Raw genomic sequence first — 20,156 nt, forward strand, 5'->3', positions numbered from 1 at the left:
AACCAACTCCATTCGTTGACTAAAATGCACTGCTAACCAGCAGTAGCAGCTGCCTGGTCATGCTCCATCGCGCATGGTCTTTCTTGGTGGTACACAGGCCTGTGAACTTTTCAGAGGCTTTAGGAACCCTCACTGGGTTGTGCCTTTCTGTGTATCAAGGGAATCATATACTGTATATCCATGTTTTGATGCTGAGTCCATAGGCGATGCCGTCCTTCCTAAGAGAGGGAGTACAAGATACACAAGTCTCTGTGTTCATCTTTGGGACGATATAAGTTTTTTGGTGTGCTTTGATAGAAAGAAACACAGAGAAGATAGATTTAGAATAAGATCAGACAATGGCAATACAACTACACACCAAATGTGTTGCATGCATATAAATGTTTAATTGACCATTTTCGTGTGCTATCCGCTACCATCTGTGAAGTCTGGGTCTGGGGGATAACATTTCATCATATTTAGCTTCTTTCCTTGCAGTAAGCCCCTATTATGTGTGTTGTCATCATTTGTGAACCATGCTTTTATCTATTTATATCATCTGCAGTGCTGCTTTTACAGCATCTTTAGCACATGTACCCACCAAGGCTCACTTCACACATGCAACCAAGGCCTCATCAACTATTATAACAAAGTGTACTCAATCCAATTGCCTCTCAGTTTAAATATTTTATTAGTTATCTGCTCTCTGTGTAGTTAAGTGTGTGTGGAATGGAAATCCAGAACTGTAGCTGCGGGGCTAACAAGGTTAGAATGTCTCAAGGACAACAGAGTCAAGGTATCACTTATTTTTTAAAGTTTTTTTGCCTTTCCCAAAAGTCTTCCATTCTGAGAAAGTTACTCATGCAGTCATTAATCTGTATCATGAATATTCAACAGTGGCTTCAGAAAAGAGGCGAATGAAATGATAAATTTCAGTGGTCTTATCACTGGAATAGATTAACATTAAACTCTTCACATCAAAGACTGTCCTTTGGGCAATATCAGTTTTTGATTGACAGCACAGGACACCCGTGCTCATTGTGGGTTTGTAAAAACCTGAATTCCCTAAAAAATGAAGCAATCTTGGAACACTTTAATTAAAATCAGCCACATCAAACCACAGCATTGCACCTTTATGTCAGGGTAATAATGTCACTGTCCTTGCATATGTTTATGTAACTATAAAACTTAAGTACTTAAGTAACTAAAGCAGTCTGTGCATTTCCTTAACAGTTGGTTTACCCTGTGAAGTGTTGTGCGTCCCAACTGGCCAGCCCTGCTGTTGGGGGTATCGCCTGGAGAACAAAGAGGCCGGCCTAACGATTGTTTCTTTTTTAAAAACACAGTTACGTCTCAAATGAGGCCAGACAGGGTCATGCTGAGTTCAACAAAAACAAAACTCCCGGGGGGGAAAAGAGCAGTGGAGCTGACAGCTTCTCCTCAAGGTGCATACCAAGTGTATGCCCAGAGAGATTGCTCTTTTTTTTTTTTTTTTTTTTAACTGTTGGGGCATGTTCATTTATAATGCCCCCCCCCCCCCCCCCCCCCGTATAATTCACCCACACCCGCCTGTAATTCATGTACCATTTTCAGAGGGGGCTGTGTTATCACAGTGGTGACTAAGGTCAAAGTGAAAGCTCTGAACATTGAACAAAAGGGGTTTAGCAAGTCCCAAAGGGTGTGCAACCAGTGAGCATTTGTGTATGTATGCTAATAACCTAGATTCTCTTTTTTCTTCATGTTTATTGTCAATGCATGGTGTCTTGGTCAATCAGAAATGGTGGTCTTACCATGTGTCTTTGGCATGTCATTGTAGAGGGAGAGGGAGAGAGATGGAAAAAGGAAAAAAAAAAACTATGGACGTGAATATATATATTGTATTATATATATTTATGTTATTATTTGGGAACAGGAAGTTCTCAAGGGCCTTAGCCACCTTTCCTTTGCTATCTTCCCCTTCAGAATAACTTGCAGTTTTGGCCCTGGGCAGGGGATAATGAAATTGCTCTTAATTAATATTTTCAGTCTGGGGCTTTAGGGTTGCCCACAGCCACAGTTGTCTCATAGTCACATGTGAGGATGTGGAAATGTGTCACCTGTGACGCTTGTCTGGGTAATGATTGTAAATGACGCAAGGACAACGCAATTCTAAATTGCAAGTGCAACAGGATTCCAGAAGTGTTTTAGGATAGACTCAGTCATTTATATTTATACTCAATCAACAGTGTTCATATATGTGACTGTTTAATGTTTAATGAAATCATTATACGTATATTATTATTACAGTGACTATTTGAGTGACAGACATGAGCAGATGTGAGCAGATATGAATGAGTTCTGTGCTCCTATTTTCCATTCTCATCCATTTTCCTTAAAGAAGTACTTTGGTGGCGTCTGTGATAGCTGTTGGTAAGGTTTTTTTAAAAGATAAAGTTCAGTTTTGGCACGGATAAATCTACAGTCATATTGTGGCTGCATATTGTATTGATATTATTCATGAATTGTTTCAGCAATAGCTGAGTGCATAAATTAATTTACGGAAGTTTTAATTATTTTGGGAGTGATTGCATGCTGTGTTAATGAGACCAACACAAACCAAACACTAGCATTCATCTAATTCATGAACTGTTAAAGAGTTTACTGACTTTGTTTCTGACCTTCTTAAATATTTAGCACCAGACTGCGAGTTGTTGAAAGTCCCATTTTTATGGCAAATGTTTGGGACGGATATCTGTTTGCTATTGTGTCACCAATCTCTCTGCATAGAGGATGCTTGATTGAAGCTGAACCAATTTCATTTTTATTTACACAAAAAGATTCTCCATTGCATGCGTATATACAGTGCACACACATCCTGCAGAATAAATAGCCACACACACGTACACGCCAACACGCACACATTTTCATATAGCTTAAGAACCTCGAAGGCAAGGTCACCTCTAAGCTTTACAAAGAAACCTTTCTTACCTTTCTGATAAAAATTGGATGGATTTCATTTTTAGGAGACATTTTGGAGATTTACACTACTGAACGAAACAACAGTTAGGCCTGTGTCTGTATTTTTGAATTGCATTCAGCCAGTTGCTTTCACTCACTTTCAAAGAACTACTATTATTTTTCTTCTCTTTTTTCTTTAAACTTGCTAAGAGAGAAATGCTCTAGAATGTAACAATTTCACCATAAACCTTCAGCAGCTTTCACCCTCACTACTCATACTTCCTCGCTACTCATACACCCTCACTACTCATACACCCTCACTACTCATACATATGACGCTGCCTGGAAGAAAATTCACAAGTCTAGGGATATAGTTTCTAAACTCAGTCTGTCTTTTGCAGGTGTAACAATCGAACACAATGTATTGTCGTCACCGGGTCAGATGTCTTTCCTGATCCCTGCCCAGGGACCTATAAGTACCTTGAGGTTCAGTACGAGTGTGTCCCTTACAGTAAGTAACCTTAACTGTCTTCAGATTTCAGGCCATTTATATGATAACAGCACCTTAATACATACGTAACTGGATTGCATGCATGTCAAGGTTTGTGCAATACATATTTTGTATTTCACTTTGTTCTGTTCCTTGTGCCATGTTATATGAGACTTGTAGCTACTGTCAGAACACCACTAACTGCAGTGTTATATAAAATGTATATGTATTATGCCATGTACATGCAGGTGTTTGTGCCGTTTCTACTGTGAATTTCACTCCTCCGTTGCTGTTTGCCTCACTGCATACATTTTGTTTCAGAATTTAACCCTGTTCACAACCCCTCGCCTTCACAGCTGTCGAACGCTGGTGATCACAGCTGCTCGCTGATATCACCAGAATCAAGTCCTCTGAATCTGCTTTATTTCCGTCGCCTTTCCAGATGTACTCTTTCCCATTTGTGCAATCTTTCTCTCTTGTGTGTGCTCTCATGCACTTTATTTATCTATCTATATATCTATCTCGCTTTCTCTCTGTCTCTAATTGTCTCCCTCTTTCTCTTGCTATTGCTTCTTTGCTTGCTTGATTCTTGTTTTCTGTCCATTTGGCTATAAACAGTGTTCTTTGTGCAGAAGTATTTATTTATTTAAGACTACATTTTAAACCTAAAGCAAACAACTAAAGGAATTCCACTGTTATTTTGGTCATAAAAAAACTGCACAGTTTTTGACATAGATTTTTTTGCCTGGAACAAAAAAGAAAGAAAATCCTCTGTGAAATAATCATGGCATGTTGTCAAACTCTTCACCTGATACAAGCTAAATATTCTTTTTCTCTGTCTTGTACAAAAAAAAAAATCGTTCCTTGACACTTCAAAAGCAAAGGTTTTTGGATCGATGACTTCTGGATGCTGTTAAAAAATGAATGCAATGGTGGTCACCTGATGGCAAAGCTTCATTGTTTTTCCCCACCTCTCTGTAAGACAGATCAAACAGGGAAAGCATGCTTCGCTAGGTATGAAACCAGATTCCATTGTAAAGACAAATTAGTCTCGTCCTCAGAGACCACTCTGACTCTCTCGAAACACCCAAGTGTCAAGTCTCACATGCAGATTCGCCCCCATACTCTTTTCCTCCCCCTCTTCCTTGCTTTCTCTCTCTCTCTCTCCCTGTCTCTCTCTCTCTCTCCCTCTCTCTCTCTCTCTCACACTGACTGTCAAAACACTGTTGCTGATCTAACCTCTGCCTCTGCATTAATAGGGGGATGCTGTATCCACACAAAATATGTTGCTTTATTTTCACTTGTGCATTTCCGGAGATAGGTCTATTGTCATGCTCTTGTCCTCTAACACACTGTTCTGTTTTGTATATGTGTAGATATTTCTACCCATGCTAATCTTTCTCTCCCTTTACGCTCTTTCCATTCTCTTTTCCAACGCTTAAAATAGAAGTGGAGCAAAAAGGTAAATGACTGGTCTGGTCCCTAATCCTCAGCTCCTTGTTTTGTGTCATATGATTTTTGTACCTCCCCCCCTGACTCCCACCCCATGGCGATCGAAGCTTTACATCAATCCTACAAACACACATGTACGCCACTCAGACATCGGATTTAGCAAACACATGCAGTGATAGCCACATGCAGCGACTATTGGGTCAGATGCTGATACAGTTAAGCACTTTGGTATTTGAATGAACTAGCAAAGTCATTTTGACAAACAAAATTACATAGTTGAATTACCTATGTGATTGGCTGGCTGCTGTACTGATCATAATGATTACTTTTCTATCAGAGCATTTCTATTATTACATTATATTATATTATTATTACATTATATTATATTCAGACATAGTTCATCTAACTATATGTAGTTTCTAGCCGGCAATATCCTCTACAACATTCTTGTAAAGAGAGGTGTTTGTGGTTAGGTTGACATTTCATGTCTTTGAGAGTATCTGGTCCAGTAGTCATAAGCCAAAGCAATATACAGCTGTAAAATATGAAGATCCTCTTTATTAACAAAAAAGAAATAAGCAAATGCATTCTGTCTGAAAATGTCAACGGTATTATATGCATCGACAATGACATGAATTCAGGAAGTGTATGACTGTTTTATATACACATACACAGTGCCCTCCAATTGTGAACTGCCCTTCTGATACCCTTCCATAGCAAGTGGTGATTACAGTGGTAGTGATGGGAGAGCGTGGTTGAAAAAGAATGAACTCCCTTTTTTGTGTGCCATGATTTTTCCAAGTGTCCGCCCTCCACAACAGAAGTATGATGTCCTCTGAAATAGGGACCTGTAATCTCGTGCCAAGGCCTCCCTCACCCATCTGTAGTTAATTTGGCTACGGTGACTTCCTTGGGGTCGTTTCTTTACTGCTTCCGCCCCTATCAGTATGATATAGCACTCTCATTCTGTTCCGATATTTCTCCCTCCAGCTCACCACCCCCCCCCCCCCAAACCCCCAAACCCCCTCGCCCAAATACCCATCCAGTTTGTGTTGTTTGTTCTTTCCTCAAACATAATTCATGTATCTGTGTTTATTTTTGAAGGTTTGGCTTTTTGCACAGCCGGTAGACACCTTTCCCCTCTTGTTATTGTACACATGTTTAAAAAAACAAAACAAAACAAAAAAAACACTTATTTATTTAGGGAGCAAGTCTGAACCCTGTCCATGGCCCCGTGTCTTTCTGGGCATCTAATTTCAATTACAGGGCACCTTTTTTGACGTTCTATTATTGTTTTCCGTCTTTGTTGTCTGTTCTTTTCAGTTAAACATGTATGAGAGCAGTCTCAGGAAGCAGGCCCAATTCCAAACATCACTTATTTTCACAGCCTTCTCTTAACCCTTTTGTATTCCCTCTCTACTATGCACCTCATTCCAGTCACAACACCTCCAAAAGAGACTGTGGTCTATGAGCCACTGCAAATACATGTTTGACCCACACGGAAAAAACTGTATGAGCTAGAGCTGTATGATCTGAATGTGTGGGATGATGTATGTGTCTGACTTTCTGTCTCGCTCCTCTGCCTGTTCTCAGTTTTCATTTGTCCTGGGACTCTGAAAGCTGTCGGGGAGCCCTCGTTTGTCTTTGAGGCGGAGCAGCAAGCGGGCGCTTGGTGTAAAGACCCGCTCCAGGCGGGTGACAAGATCTTTTTCATGCCCTGGACGCCGTACCGCACGGACACCCTGATAGAGTACGCCTCGCCCGACGACTTTCGGAACGGCCGACAGACCACCACCTACAAGCTGCCCCACCGCGTGGACGGGACAGGCTTTGTGGCGTACGACGGCGCCATCTTCTTCAACAAGGAGCGCACCCGCAACATTGTCAAGTTCGACCTGCGCACACGCATCAAGAGCGGCGAGGCCATCGTGGCCAACGCCAACTACCACGACACCTCGCCCTACCGCTGGGGCGGCAAGACGGACATCGACCTGGCCGTGGACGAGCACGGCCTGTGGGTGATCTACGCCACCGAGCAGAACAACGGCCGCATCGTGCTGAGCCAGCTCAACCCCTACACGCTCCGCTTCGAGGCCACCTGGGACACTGCCTACGACAAGCGCTCGGCCTCCAATGCCTTCATGGTGTGCGGCGTGCTGCACGTGGTGCGCTCCACCTACGAGGAGAATGAGAGCGAGGCCAGCAAAAGCCAAATCGACTACATCTACAACACCAAGCTGGGCCAGGGCGAGTACACAGACATACTCTTTCCCAACCAGTACCAGTACATCGCCGCCGTGGATTACAACCCCAGGGACAACCAGCTTTACGTGTGGAATAATTTTTACATCCTACGATACGATCTGGAGTTCGGGCCCCCCGATCCTGATGAAGGTAAGGCTCATTACTATCTCTTTGTTTGGATTTGTGTGGATGTGTTGATTTTCGAGTACACGTTGAATGCAGTTGGAGTGCCCGGATGATACAGTTGACTGACTTTTAATTTAGAATTGCGATACAAGTGTGATATCATGGAGAGGCTTTTTGCATTAGTTCCCATGGGGATGTTCTGCCTTGTATACAGAATTACTGATTCACTCGGCGGCATGATACAGGGGGGATGATTTACATTGCTGTAATGTATGGCTTGCAGAGCGCTGCCATATCGGCTGATTACCATAAAGCTGAACTGTGCGCTCAGCTCCTCACTTATCAAGAGGCACCGACCCCATCGGCTGTCTAATCATTGGGGCCCGGGCCCATCCATTGTCAACTCTGCCCTTGTTAACCTTCCCACACACTTCTATTGGAAATGGGAATGTGAAATATGCCACTGCCATCAAGTTCAAATCTATACTGTCAAGAGAGGAGACAGGTTGAAGAGGCCCATGCCTCGTAGCTTTTATGGATTTTGGAACCTGTTGCTATGGCTACCCTATCACGCGTTCGGAGGGGGACTCAATTTGCACTAGATCGGGGCTCTCCATACACCATTCTTCCGCTTGTGAAAGCCAAGCGCAGAGCCCCACGCCTAGCAGATACCCGTGAATCACGGACATGTGACAAGGTTAGAGGAATGACTGCGCTGGTGAAGATGAGATCAATTACTGAGGGTCATTTGTAAGATGGGATAGATTTGTGACGGGAGCGGGGTTTCGGGGGGTGGGGGTGTTAGAGGTGGGGGGGGGGTGGGGGTTGATGAGAGTGAGGCCAGATGTGTCAGCAGACAGCAGCCCTCTGTCACAAGGATAATAAGCATAATCACGCTGACGCCTCCTTCCTCTCAGTGCAGGAGCCTTGGCAACACGCAGGGGAAGGCGTGCTCGGCCTCCGTGGCCTGTGACCCGCCCCTGCGCCCCCCCATCACAATGACTGTTTGTTGTCGTGTGGCCCCTTTGTGAGGCCTCAGCTGAAAGGTCTGTGGGTCTGGGAGCAGAACCTTCCAGTCCGCAATTAAGTCCAGACATACACCAGAATTTTAATAGCGCTGCCAAGCGTGAGGGTTGGGGGAGGGGGTGGAGGGGGGAGTGCAGCAAACCGGCGCACACTTTAGCACTGATGCTCCAATATATGTAAATGTGATTAACAACAGAATTATCTTAATTACCATCCGCGGCTGATCACGGGAGCGCACAATCGTTCTGCATTCGGAATGAGGAGCTTAAATATTCCCTCTGCCAACACCTTAGACATTCTCTAAGGTCCTCCCCCCTTTCCCTTGTAAAACTACCCCCCCCCCCCCCCACACACACACACACTTCACCACCAACCCCACACACACACACACACACACACTTCACCATCACCATCACCCTGTCCCGCTTTCCCCATTTTTCCATAGCGCCTCATGATTTGAATTGCTCATCGTATTGCACACAACAAATCACATTGTTGGTTGAGCTGGCGCATCTTGTGATGGCAACTGTCTTTGCATCTGTCAGTCCCAGCGCTGTGTGATTTAAAGGAGTCCCTGTCCACTTCTCGTTTGTGGCTGCTGTTGAGATATCCTTGAGCATTGGGGTCATCCTGTGGAGGGCTGAAAATAAACACGTGTGGGTAATAAACAGGGATGCATGTGTGCCTTTACAACCATTTAAGTGTCGCTTGTCTGAGGCAAAATTAATTGTTTTGTGTTGATTACGTTTTCGATGCACTGTACCTGCAACTGTTCCTCTATAAAACTATTATGTTTTATTGCAACTCACATTGCAGACTGCCATAAAGAAACCTACTCGACGAGAGAACCTAATGGCGCTGAAATAACGTCTCTCTCACTGCAAGTGAGTAGCTCTTGAGGCATAGAGGAAATTAATTGTGTCCATTAAGATTCACTCGGTAGTCGGTACCACAGTAAATTCCGGTGCCATTTCTGTTCACAAGAGTCTACAAAAATACAAACAGCTCCAGTGTCTGCCTGAACGTTTACTTCCCTATTATGTGACATTGCAAACAGTTGCGTGCTGAAGCTGGATTGCTAGTTGTAGATTGCATCAGTCTTTTCTAGTATTTGAAATCAAGAGACTGCCAGGCATGCTGTTACACCTCGTACCATGGAAACAAGCCGTTCAAATACAACCTTTCCTATAGCGGTTTAAAGAATTGCTTCCTTGCAAAGGTTTTGCATGTAATTGTCACACATAAAGGGGATCATCTATTCAATATGGAGTTTTGGAGACCCTTTACTACAGAGGAAAAAAAAAAACGTTGCTTCTATTTTCAGTTGCTGGCGGTCTATGTGGAACAGCAATTTACATCATCATTTTGTGTTAAAGTTTCAATTTAAGAATGTCTTCTGCATGCTCGACGCTAGGAAAGCCACCACTATTGAGTTGCAGAAGTATTCAAAGACATGGAAGGAGCAAACAATCAAAATGTTCATCCTCTTATACAACCTCACTTCAGAGGCAGCATGCCAATAAAATGCGTACCTAAGTACCGTTGATTTAAAACCTTACAGCGACACTTGAAAGGCATTGTCTGTGATGCACACAAAGACAGGGCCTCGTCCGAGCCTGGCGGAAAAAAGGAGCGTAATCAGAAGCGCCAATAATTGCCAGGAAGATTTCAAAGTGACAAGGTGAGAAGGGAGAAAAATTAATTTGTCCTAGAGGTAGCATTGATCTGAGAGGTAAAGAAGAGCCGTAAAACCGTAAAATGAATGGCTTTTCCGTAAGGTATGGAGCACTATAGAGCGCCAGACATGGGATTCTGACAGTGCTGGAGCCCAAGTCATGCCGCATATTTAATTTGTTTGTTTAATCACTGAATAAATGCATGAAGTCATGTACAAATTTGAAATGGGAAGCGATTTGAGAGAGTAAAAAAAAATGAGCAGTAAGTTCATGTTGCTCTATGCCTTTTCTGCATTTGGAGCCATTAACCAGTCTCCTCTGTGAGTCATGCTGGATAAAAGGTCATTGTCCCAGGGGCAAACCTGGAAGAGTGCTGCTGCTGTGCTGAATGCTGCCAGGCCCGCCGAATGCACCGACCAGTCAAGTGGAAATGAAGGATTTTGAGGGAGCGGCGATGCCACTCAGAATGGGAATGAATGAGGGCTGAGCATGTGTACGGTGTTTATGCCTCTGTCTCTCTCTCTCTTTCTCTTCCCATCTCTCCCCGACTCACCCACTGACTTGTTTTATTTATTTTTTCTTTTCCTCTCCTCTCCTCCTCTCCTCTCCTCTCCTCTCCTCTCCTCTCCTCTCCTCTCCTCTCCTCTCCTCTCCTCTCCTCCTCACCTCTCCTCTCCTCTCCTCTCCTCTCCTCTCCTCTCCTCTCCTCTCCTCTCCTTCAGGCTTATGTCAGTGCTGTTGCTAATAAGTGAGTCTTTTGGCTCAATGCAGTCTTCTGTCTCGGCACTCGTAAATCAGGGATTCTAAATGCAGGCCCTGGCTGGCACCAATCCGTCAGGTTTTATCTGCCTCTGGCTCTTCTAAGAACACACGTCAGGGACATTCCAGTCAATCTGTTAATGGCTCCCGTTCAGTAGTGAGGGTGCGTTTGACACCTGCATGTTGGCAGAGAGTGGGTGGGGGGGTGGGGAGGGCGGCAGCCGCAGTGTAATAGCCGTGTGTTTAGCGGGGGGGCCCAGGCCCCTAAAACTTGAGACCGTCTGCTGAACAGGTGGTTCTCATCACTGCTTTTGCCTGCCGTTAGCGGTGACTGGTAGCTGGCACTGTGTGTTGCTGCTGCATGAGTCTGGCCTGCTGGCCTGTTTTGCTGCTAAGTAAAGAAAAACATCGTCAGCTTTGTGATGTAGTGTAGAGATGATTATGCAGGCGGTAACTGGGCCATGGTGTCCATGATCTCGTGGCACAATTTCAGCTATCTGAAGATAATGCTCAAGACTGAGGATCATGTTGCTGTAGAACAGTGGTTCCTAAGTGAACACCTCTTCCCGTCACCACCACCACAGGGCGAATATTGACACATTTAAAAAATATGGCACACCTGTACTTTTAATTTTCATTAAAAAAAGAGATTCCCAGCAGCTGTTAAATAGCATTTCTTTCTACATTTAAACAGTTAAATATTCTCACTTTCATCGATCAGTCACACTTATTAAACATGTTTTATGTTTATTTGATCAAATATCTTATTTAAAACATTTTAACATGTTTTAATACTAACTGGGTGATCATACATACAATGCTTTGTATTAATAATTAGACTAGCTATCCTTTATAACAGTAGTATATTTATATACCTTTATAACAATATTATAGTACAGGCTATAAACCCATCTCTAAATAGGTTAGTCAAAGGCTACTATGCTGTAAGAGCACTGCTATCCTTGGCTTTTTTGTGCAATCATAGTAATGTGGACTGGTGGTGACACTGAGGACAAGATGAACAGTAACATCCACTTCAATCAGTCTCTGATTAGTGCACATGAACCTAATGGAGTGGCCTTTTTGGTCAGTCAACACTGGAGCTAAATAATCAGGTGAATAGATTAAGTGGCTATCAAGGACTTTATGAAATCCCAGCACCATGATAGCATTTTGATCTGTCATACAAATAACTTAACAGTGATAGATCATGAATCATTTTTTTGTATCAAAGCACTTATGTATTATTTCAAAGTAAATATTTTGTATTTGACATTTAATATCAGTTGAATGTTGATAAACAGCAGCATACTTCTGAGATGAATGTAGTTGTGCATTTATTCGTAATGACTGATTGGGTATCAGGATTTTAAAGAAAACTTTCCCAAGTGTTGTTTGGCTCTTTGATGGTCTGTTCTTCAGTCCAACAGATGGGTTCATCGTTTTTTTTTATCTTGTGAATAGTTGAAGCTTTTTTCACACTTGTTGAAGTTGAGGTGAGAAATGAAAAAGGCCACATGGGTAAATTTAGTTTTTTGATTTAAAGTTCATTTTAAATCGAGGTACCTCTACTGTGTACCCCAGTGTTAGTGTTTTATTAGCCAGTGTTTTATGAATTCAACGCAAAATTAGCCATTTTAATTACAAAGCTGCATACTTATACTTATTTACTGCATAAAATATGCATAACATTGTAGAAAATCAGCCTTGATGTTACATTACAACATATTTCCACTTCCTCTGGCCTCCTCCTATGAGGTTATGCACAGTCTGTCTTAAACGCTGCCACTTCTACTTCATGTCCCCGTCGTTTGGTATCAAATGTGTGATGGATTGACAGGAAAAATAAGGCCAGGAATGGACACCAGATTTTGACCAGATTTTCTTTCAGTTTTCTTTAAACAATAGTAGAGGATTACTCATGATTACTCCTCTGACAATTAACCAGAGTTCAAAGCTTCAAACCAAGGCATGACATTTTAGTTTAACCTAATTTCATGAAAATTCTAGTATGAATGACATGACCATTAAATAAAGTGTGGTAAGTTTGTGAAACATCTAAATTGTCACACAAATGTGGTCTAAAAAGTGTTCTTAGGACACACAAAACCAAAATCAAATTACTAATACACGAAATATTAAAAAAGAAAAATATATACGGTATATAGCTAACCTAAGTGACATCTGTGATTATTCTCTCTCATTATTTATTTTTCTAGTACATGTAGAGTTAAAGTGGGGTTTAAAAATATACAAAAAATCACAACATTTCTCACAAATGTTTAGAAACTACCAACAACACTGTGTTTTTATCCCAAAAATCACACAAAAAAAATATGAAATCCTGGTGGGCCTGATTAGCCATACAACTACATGTATCTGCCACAGCGACTACAATTGTGTCCTCAGAAGTAACTGTGCGCATAGTCAGTTCTTTTAAAAGCTCTAGAATGTGACTTTTTTTCTTTGTGATGTGTGGAATAACGCTGGGGGAAAACTAAATCCACTTCCACTGAGAGATTCAGGCTTCAGAAGGGGGACTGAGCCATTATTTGGTCGATCCAGACTGAACACACACACACGCAGACACTGATCTCCTCATTATTATGTTGTTTCACAGACAGTCTGCCTCTACACAAATTTAATAACCAGTGTTTGTGCGCGTCTTAAAAAGGCCTTCATTGGAGAATTAGAGCTGGAGATAAACTGGACCTAAAGCCGTGGGTGAGTAGGGGCTGAATTAGCTTAGCATTTGGATTTTTATAGCCATCTTTTTGTGAACCCTAGAAAATATCCATGTCATAATAACAAGGAGATATAGCTTAACTCTGATTTGTTTGTCCAAGAGCAGTACTGCCGACCCATGAACTGAGCACCACGGCCTGCATGTACGGTGAATTTGGTCACGTCGCTATCTTGAACCATGCAAAGCAACATGATCAAACAAGGGCTCCTCAGCCTCTGTCCATGTTATTTGAAACGGCTGATCCTTTGGCAAATGGCTGGCTGCTAATGGACTATATGTCCTTGCTTTCTTATTTTTCGGCGCAGAAAGTGACTTTGTAGACAGTGGTGAAATGACAGCTAATTGAAGCTCCCCTCTCCTCAGGAGGCTGAGTGCAGGGAGGGATGGCGGGTCCGAGATTCCTCTGCCAGCCGGTGAAATTGCTCGGCATAATCAAAAGAAAATTGTAGAGCCGAGGGTCTGAAGATGTCAAAAGAAATGTGAGGCGGGATAGGTCACTGACAAGCAGTTTACCTCAGTATTTATTTTGAAAGATTTCTCTCTCTCTTTTTCTCTTTCTCTCTCTCACACTCCCTCTCTTGCTCACTCTTTGATATTTATTTATTTATATCCAGGGCTGTAAAGCATGCCACAGATGTCTGCTGTAGGACGTTTAAGTGGATGGGGGTAAAAAAAAAAGGGAAAAATGTAGAACCACAGTGAAGAGAGAGCGAAAAAAAAACGACAAGAGGTCAGAGCTGGTTTTCAGTGGCGGTCTCCAGTCTCATTTGGATAGGCTGACAGGTTCAGGTAGGTGAATAGCAGACCATTCAGTGATATTGCTTCTGAGCCTTCATCTCAATCACATCCAGCAGCGAGCAGGGGGGGGGGGGGGGGGGGGGGTTGCATGTATAGCCGTGGTCAGTCAGCCTGATGGATACCGTGACAGCCCTTTTATGTGGTTTCCAATCTAGAGCGGTCAGAGGTATTGGAGTGTCTTAAGAACTAAAAATGCCCCATGGAGCAAGAGAGCACTGGATGCTCTTTGCCGCATTGGCGTTCATTGTGTGCTCCGCTGAAAGTCGATAAATGACGGAGCGAGTGAGTGAGTGAATGAATGAGAGCTGGGAAAGGTAGAATGGATAAAGGAGCGATTAAATGAATGGATTAGTCAACCAAGGTAATTCAAAAGCAAACACACTAATAAGAAAAGAATCCCTGTCTGTCTCTGTGGTGGTTCACGAAGCAGGTGACGTGGAGCCAATGTCCCTGTTGGACAGCGCCGGGACCTGTCTTTTTGACTTCTGCCTTCTGCTGCTAGATTGACTCCAGATCCCGGTGTTATTGTTTACCCTCCCAGGGTTCCTCGCCGAGTCTTTAGGCAGAACTCGAGGCTGTAATGAACGGCATACTTCTCCAGAATGAAGAAACAAAACAAAGATGTTCCAGATTGCAGCATTGGACAGAGGCCCAGAGCGTGTGTGTGTGTGTGTGTGTGTGTGTGTGTGTGTGTGTGTGTGTGTGTGTGTGTGTGTGTGTGTGTGAGAGAGTGTGTGTGGGTGTGTGGGTGTGTGGTGTGTGTGTGTGTGTGTGTGTGTGTGTGTGTGTGTGTGTGTGTGTATGTGTGTGTGTGTGTGTGTGTGTTTATGTGTGTGTGTGTGTGTGTGTGTGTGTGTGTGTGTGTGTGAGAGTGTGTGTGGGTGTGTGGGTGTGTGGTGTGTGTGTATGTGTGTCTGTGTGTGTGTGTGTGTGTGTGTGTGTGTGGTGTGTGTGTGTGTGTGTGTGTGTGTGTGTGTGTGTGTGTGCGCAGGCTTTGTCACTAGACTATTCACTCAAAGGGAAATGGAGACGCGTGTTTCATGATGGCCTGTCCGACTCTCAATATTGCTCTTTGCCAGAAGCGCCTGCCTCCTCTCAGGGCCGCGCTGCAGGCTTTAGTAGTATTGGCCCGCACTGGAGCAGAATGCCGGCCTTATCTGGCACAGCCGTGGAGTGGCCATTGCTGTGTAATCAGTCAGACCAGAAACAGTCACTCTAAATTCTGAATTTCAAACCGGATTTCCATGCCTGGCATGTGTTTATGCGTGCACACACACACACGTACAAACACACTCACCAGCACATCCATCCATCCATGCAGGCAAACCTTGTGCAGATTCACATGCAATGACCTGCACTCGGAATCAGACTCGCAGGCGCTTACTCCCTCATACAAACATTAAAGTGCGTGGAGAAAAAAAAAGTCTCCTTCAGAGGCGTGCGCCGGCTACAGCACAAGCGCATTATCTCACCTGTGATGTATGGCTTAGGCCAGGGGCGTTGCGTTTTAGTTACCTCGAGCCTGTTTTATCAAAGAGAGAGATGAAACGAGTGGGAGGAAATAAAGTGCAAGCAGGCTTTGTCTTACAGTGTTGACATTTAATCGAGCTGGGTGTTGAGATTCTCTCCAGAAGAAAACATGTCCAAATTATAGAGAGCTCCACCACTGGTCCTCTGCCCGGGAGCGGGCATCAGTGAATAGCAGCCGGGTTAGGAAGGAGGTGGTGGGGCAATGGAGGGGGCATTTCCGGGGTTCTTTACATTTGTGCTGCGCTGTGGTGAAAAGTTTCTTGTCTAGCCTTTTGTTTTTCTGAACATACCAACCTCTGGTGAATGAATAAAAGGAGATTAAATACAGCGATAGTATGTCTCTGCCATATAAAAGAGGAAATAAGCAATAAAGTGAGTTTTCCCAAGGCAAAGTCAGTTGACTGCTGGGTTTAAAGAGAATTGTGTTTAATATTTAATGCTATGCATTGTGACAGTGAGGAAAGATTCAGCCTATTCGCAGTCCCTGATCCCGAGAAGAATCCACATTCATTGTGACTTGTCATTCTTGTCGTCTCTCAGCCCCAACTGTCACTGATGATGTTACGTCGGCTGCGCCTCTCAAAACAACCCCATATCCCGCCATCTCCACCACAATGCTGCGGAGCCCAGTCAACACCACCATCATGGCTGACCCCAGGGAGGACAAAGGGGGGGTGGATCTGCCAGCAGACCCCATTGGCAGCTCCAGTCCCCCCACTGTAGAGCCTCCACCGTCGTCGAGACGCTTCTGCGAGGGAACAGTGAGGAGAGGAATAGTGTGGCCACAGACACACAGGGGCATGAATGTGGAGAGACCTTGCCCTAAGGGTACTAAAGGTATGTGTGTGTCCTATGTAAGAATGATAGGATGGTGGTCTTTTCTAAGCTGGGTCATTCCTGCTCCTGTGGTGGGTCATACCTTGACCCTGACGGCTATTTCATGCATCTGTGTTCCTTCCTCTCTGTCAACACGCAGGCATCGCCTCCTACCTCTGCTCCGCCACCACGGGGGCCTGGATCCCCAAGGGCCCGGATCTCAGCAATTGCACCTCCCACTGGGTCACACAGGTAGCTCAGAAGGTGAGCACCACAACGGCTTCCCCTGTGTGCAAACACACAGACACTGTGCATCTACTTCTGTCTCCCCCTACCTCATGAATTTTAATCCATACTCATTATCTCCTGTCTTTTGGAACAACAGATGCGCCTATTTCGACGTGTTTTTGTTTTGTCATCCCGAATGGAAATCGTAGCCTGTGTGCCGTGCTCTCTCTAGTTACGGAAATGATACTTACTGTAAAATCCTGCTTTTCTGTGCCACATTTTTCCAGGGCCACATTTTCCGCCTGATTCCTGTGGTGATGCATAGCGCAGCCCAACCGTGTCTGTCAAGGAGCTTTTCTCCATGCAGCTAACTCTTTCACGTCTGCACTCTTCCAGATCCGCAGCGGCGAGAACGCAGCCAACCTGGCCAACGAACTGGCGCACCACACCCAGTGGCCTGTGTTTCCCGGCGACGTCAGCTCCTCAGTGCGCCTCATGGAGCAGCTGGTGGACATCCTGGACGCACAGCTGCAGGAGCTGAGGCCCAGCGAGAAGGACTCTGCCGGGCGCAGCTTCAACAAGGTAACGCTGCCCTTGCCTCCAATCCCCACAGATGCCCGACTTTAAACCAGACACGTTCACTGACCTCTATTGTATGAATGTTTTGATCTTTTTTCCCCCTCTAAAATGACATTGTATTCAGACAGGGTCTCCCGCTATTATCTACCATCTATTATCTGGAGAGGCTCTCAGTGATAATGGAGCAGCTGTTTGTGGAAAAATCTGACTGTCACAGTGACACACGGGGCTATTAATAATTTTGCTTTAATCGTCCGGCTCTCTAGGTACTCTTCTGGAACCCTTTCATGTCAAGTTATGCCCTTTGCAAATACAATTATTGCAATGAATGTAGTTATTTAAAGGTATTCTTACCATGCTGTTAGGTTAATTATTGCACAGCTGGTCATTTCTCTTCCTGCATAGGTGCAGCATCCTCGGGCTCTGTAAGCCAGTGCTTGGCCAATTGATACTAATGATCTCACACCTTGAAGGAAGCAGAATAAATTGCTTTCTCTTGTCAATTAGAACAGATGAAGTCTCCTGTGGGGCTTTTCTGCAAGTATCCCTTCCATCAATCCTAACCTTAAGTGAATTTTCCTGCCAGGGAAACCTTATTGGATCTAATTGACAGGCCAAAATTAATTCAAATAATACCTCGATAAGTTGGATCAGGCTTTTAAGCTGCTAGTTGGAAAGAATGTCAGGGAGGGTGGATAGCTGCCATCAGATGAGGGATTTCCGTGGTAATTTTCTCCCAAAGCCCACACCAAAATCCTGGTATCCTCCACCTCCCTAAAATGCCCCTTGTTTCTCAGGAATTTCGCAGTCTTATCCCCTCTCTGCCTCCAGGGAATTCTTCAGTCTTAGCCCCCCCACCAAGCCCCCCTGCTGCCTCCTAGTCCGCTGAACCCCACACCTTTTCAAACCACAGTCCCTCTGCCTGCAGTATCTGACATTCCTGCCTCTTATTCCCACCTGCCCTGCACTGTCTCAGGATTAGCACCCGCCCAGCCCCGAGGCCCTCCGAGAATCTGTTCCGCCTCAGTGGTAATTATAGGGCTAGCCATGTCACCTCACCTGGTGGTACAGATGTAAAACCTGATGCTAATGGATAGAAGACTGCTTTAAAAAGCCTGGGGCCCCATGGGAGAGTACTTGTCCTGTTCTGCGTTGCATATGTATAGCTGACTCGCTCTTCAGTGACAGCAGCACACAGCGGCCGGCTTGGTCTCTACAGATTGCTGCTTGTCTCACACAGCTTTATATAGCCTCCTTCACATACGAAAAAAATCCATAAAAACAATCGGTAAATGCCCTCCGAGAACTGTAAAAGCAATCCCTAATCGATAACAAATTGCTATTCCCACTTTGCCGTCAATCAGAGCAAAATTCCATGTGTCTTTATTCCCACATGAGACTGCATGTAACGGAATAGTGAACGCGAACTGCTGCGAGATGTGAGGCAGTCAGCAAAGATTTCCAGTGGCTAAAAAACAGCATTCATGGCACAGTTATATTTAAGATCTTATGGCAGTTAACAAAGCTATCTGGGCGATACGCTGACCCACCGTTCTTTTCTTTACACAATTATACTTCAGTCATTTTCACCTACCCTTAACATTTTTATGGATGTTTACTAGTGCGTAAACTAAGTCTTTCGTTTTTCACATTGCGAACCTTCTAGGCTAAATCTTCTGTGCTGCTGCTGATATTTTAAATAGACTGCCAAGAATTTAGAAATTCCAGCAAGTTCTCGAAGACGGGAATGAGGCAGTTCACATGCCCACTTATGCTGTGGCGTAGGATTGCTGTTATCGTGCAAAGGAGAGTGGCTGACCAACTTTAACGAATTTACTATATGTTGTCTATGTGTATGGCTATATGTGTTTGCCAGCTACACCCCATGCAGCATGTATATGCTGTGAATAAGTGATGCACGGGAGGATATTTACGTCCCGTGCATCATGGCGGGCCTGTCCTTGGCTGAACCCTTTAGTCAGCGATCACTGCTATCCTACTTGCAAATCTGTACACAAGTCCCCAAGTATGGCTTCAGTGGAGGGCAGATGGAAGAATTTGTTTTGATCCAGCAGCAAGCCAGTGCCAGGCTAGAAAACACTGTATTTCCAGAGAGCACAATAATCCTGACTATCAAATATAAATGACCCTTTCCAAACACTGTCTAATGAGTTCATGGATATTTTCAAGGGCTTGGCTTTAATGCACGGTACAGTACTCCCATCTCCATATATTCCTCCTCTCTGCTATTCAGCATTCTTGCTGTTTTTATTATGTAAGCTGGTTACATATTCAAAGGCACTTTTAATAGAAATGGGGGCAATGAGCTATCGCTGTGATGATGACCGTTTTACGTGTACAGCCATTCTAATGTAAACTTGATTGAATCCTAGGGTTGCTGAAGTGGTTACTTCTGTGCAGTGGAATGGCTGTTTTGAGTGTCATTTCAAAGAGTCACTTGATCTGGAGGTCCTATGCCTGTTAATGCTGTGCTTCTTGTTGTTTTGATCTTCCTTTGTGCTCATATAAAAAAAAAGCTTCAGAAAAGAGAAAGGACTTGCAGGGCATACATGAAGGTATAACCGCAGTGCAATGCTTCCACAGTCCCTTGTCACCCTTTCGGATGCATGCAGGCTTTGTGTTGCTCCTGTCTGCTTTTTCTGTCAGTCCATCTGGCTGCCTGTCTCGTGGCTTGTGAGTCGATGTCCAACCACCTGTCACTCGTGTTCCTCATTGTCTTGTTTTGTGTCCATGTCCAGCTTGTCTTTCA

At 44.1% G+C, this 20,156-nt stretch overlaps 1 protein-coding gene across 1 annotated transcript in view; it reads left to right on the plus strand.

The window, feature by feature from the left end:
- Positions 1 to 20,156, plus strand: part of adgrl2b.1 (adhesion G protein-coupled receptor L2b, tandem duplicate 1) — a 60,416-nt gene that overhangs the window by 14,696 nt on the left and 25,564 nt on the right. Inside the window, exons 3-8 of the mRNA XM_080836892.1 lie at positions 3,318 to 3,427; positions 6,452 to 7,252; positions 16,304 to 16,600; positions 16,740 to 16,843; positions 17,204 to 17,389; positions 19,924 to 19,962. Coding sequence (XP_080693018.1) covers positions 3,318 to 3,427; positions 6,452 to 7,252; positions 16,304 to 16,600; positions 16,740 to 16,843; positions 17,204 to 17,389; positions 19,924 to 19,962 — 1,537 coding nt within the window. The remainder of the gene's footprint in view (positions 1 to 3,317; positions 3,428 to 6,451; positions 7,253 to 16,303; positions 16,601 to 16,739; positions 16,844 to 17,203; positions 17,390 to 19,923; positions 19,963 to 20,156) is intronic.

Source organism: Sprattus sprattus, assembly GCF_963457725.1.
Source record: "Sprattus sprattus genome assembly, chromosome: 4".
In the NCBI taxonomy this organism is placed as follows: Eukaryota; Metazoa; Chordata; class Actinopteri; order Clupeiformes; family Clupeidae; genus Sprattus; species Sprattus sprattus.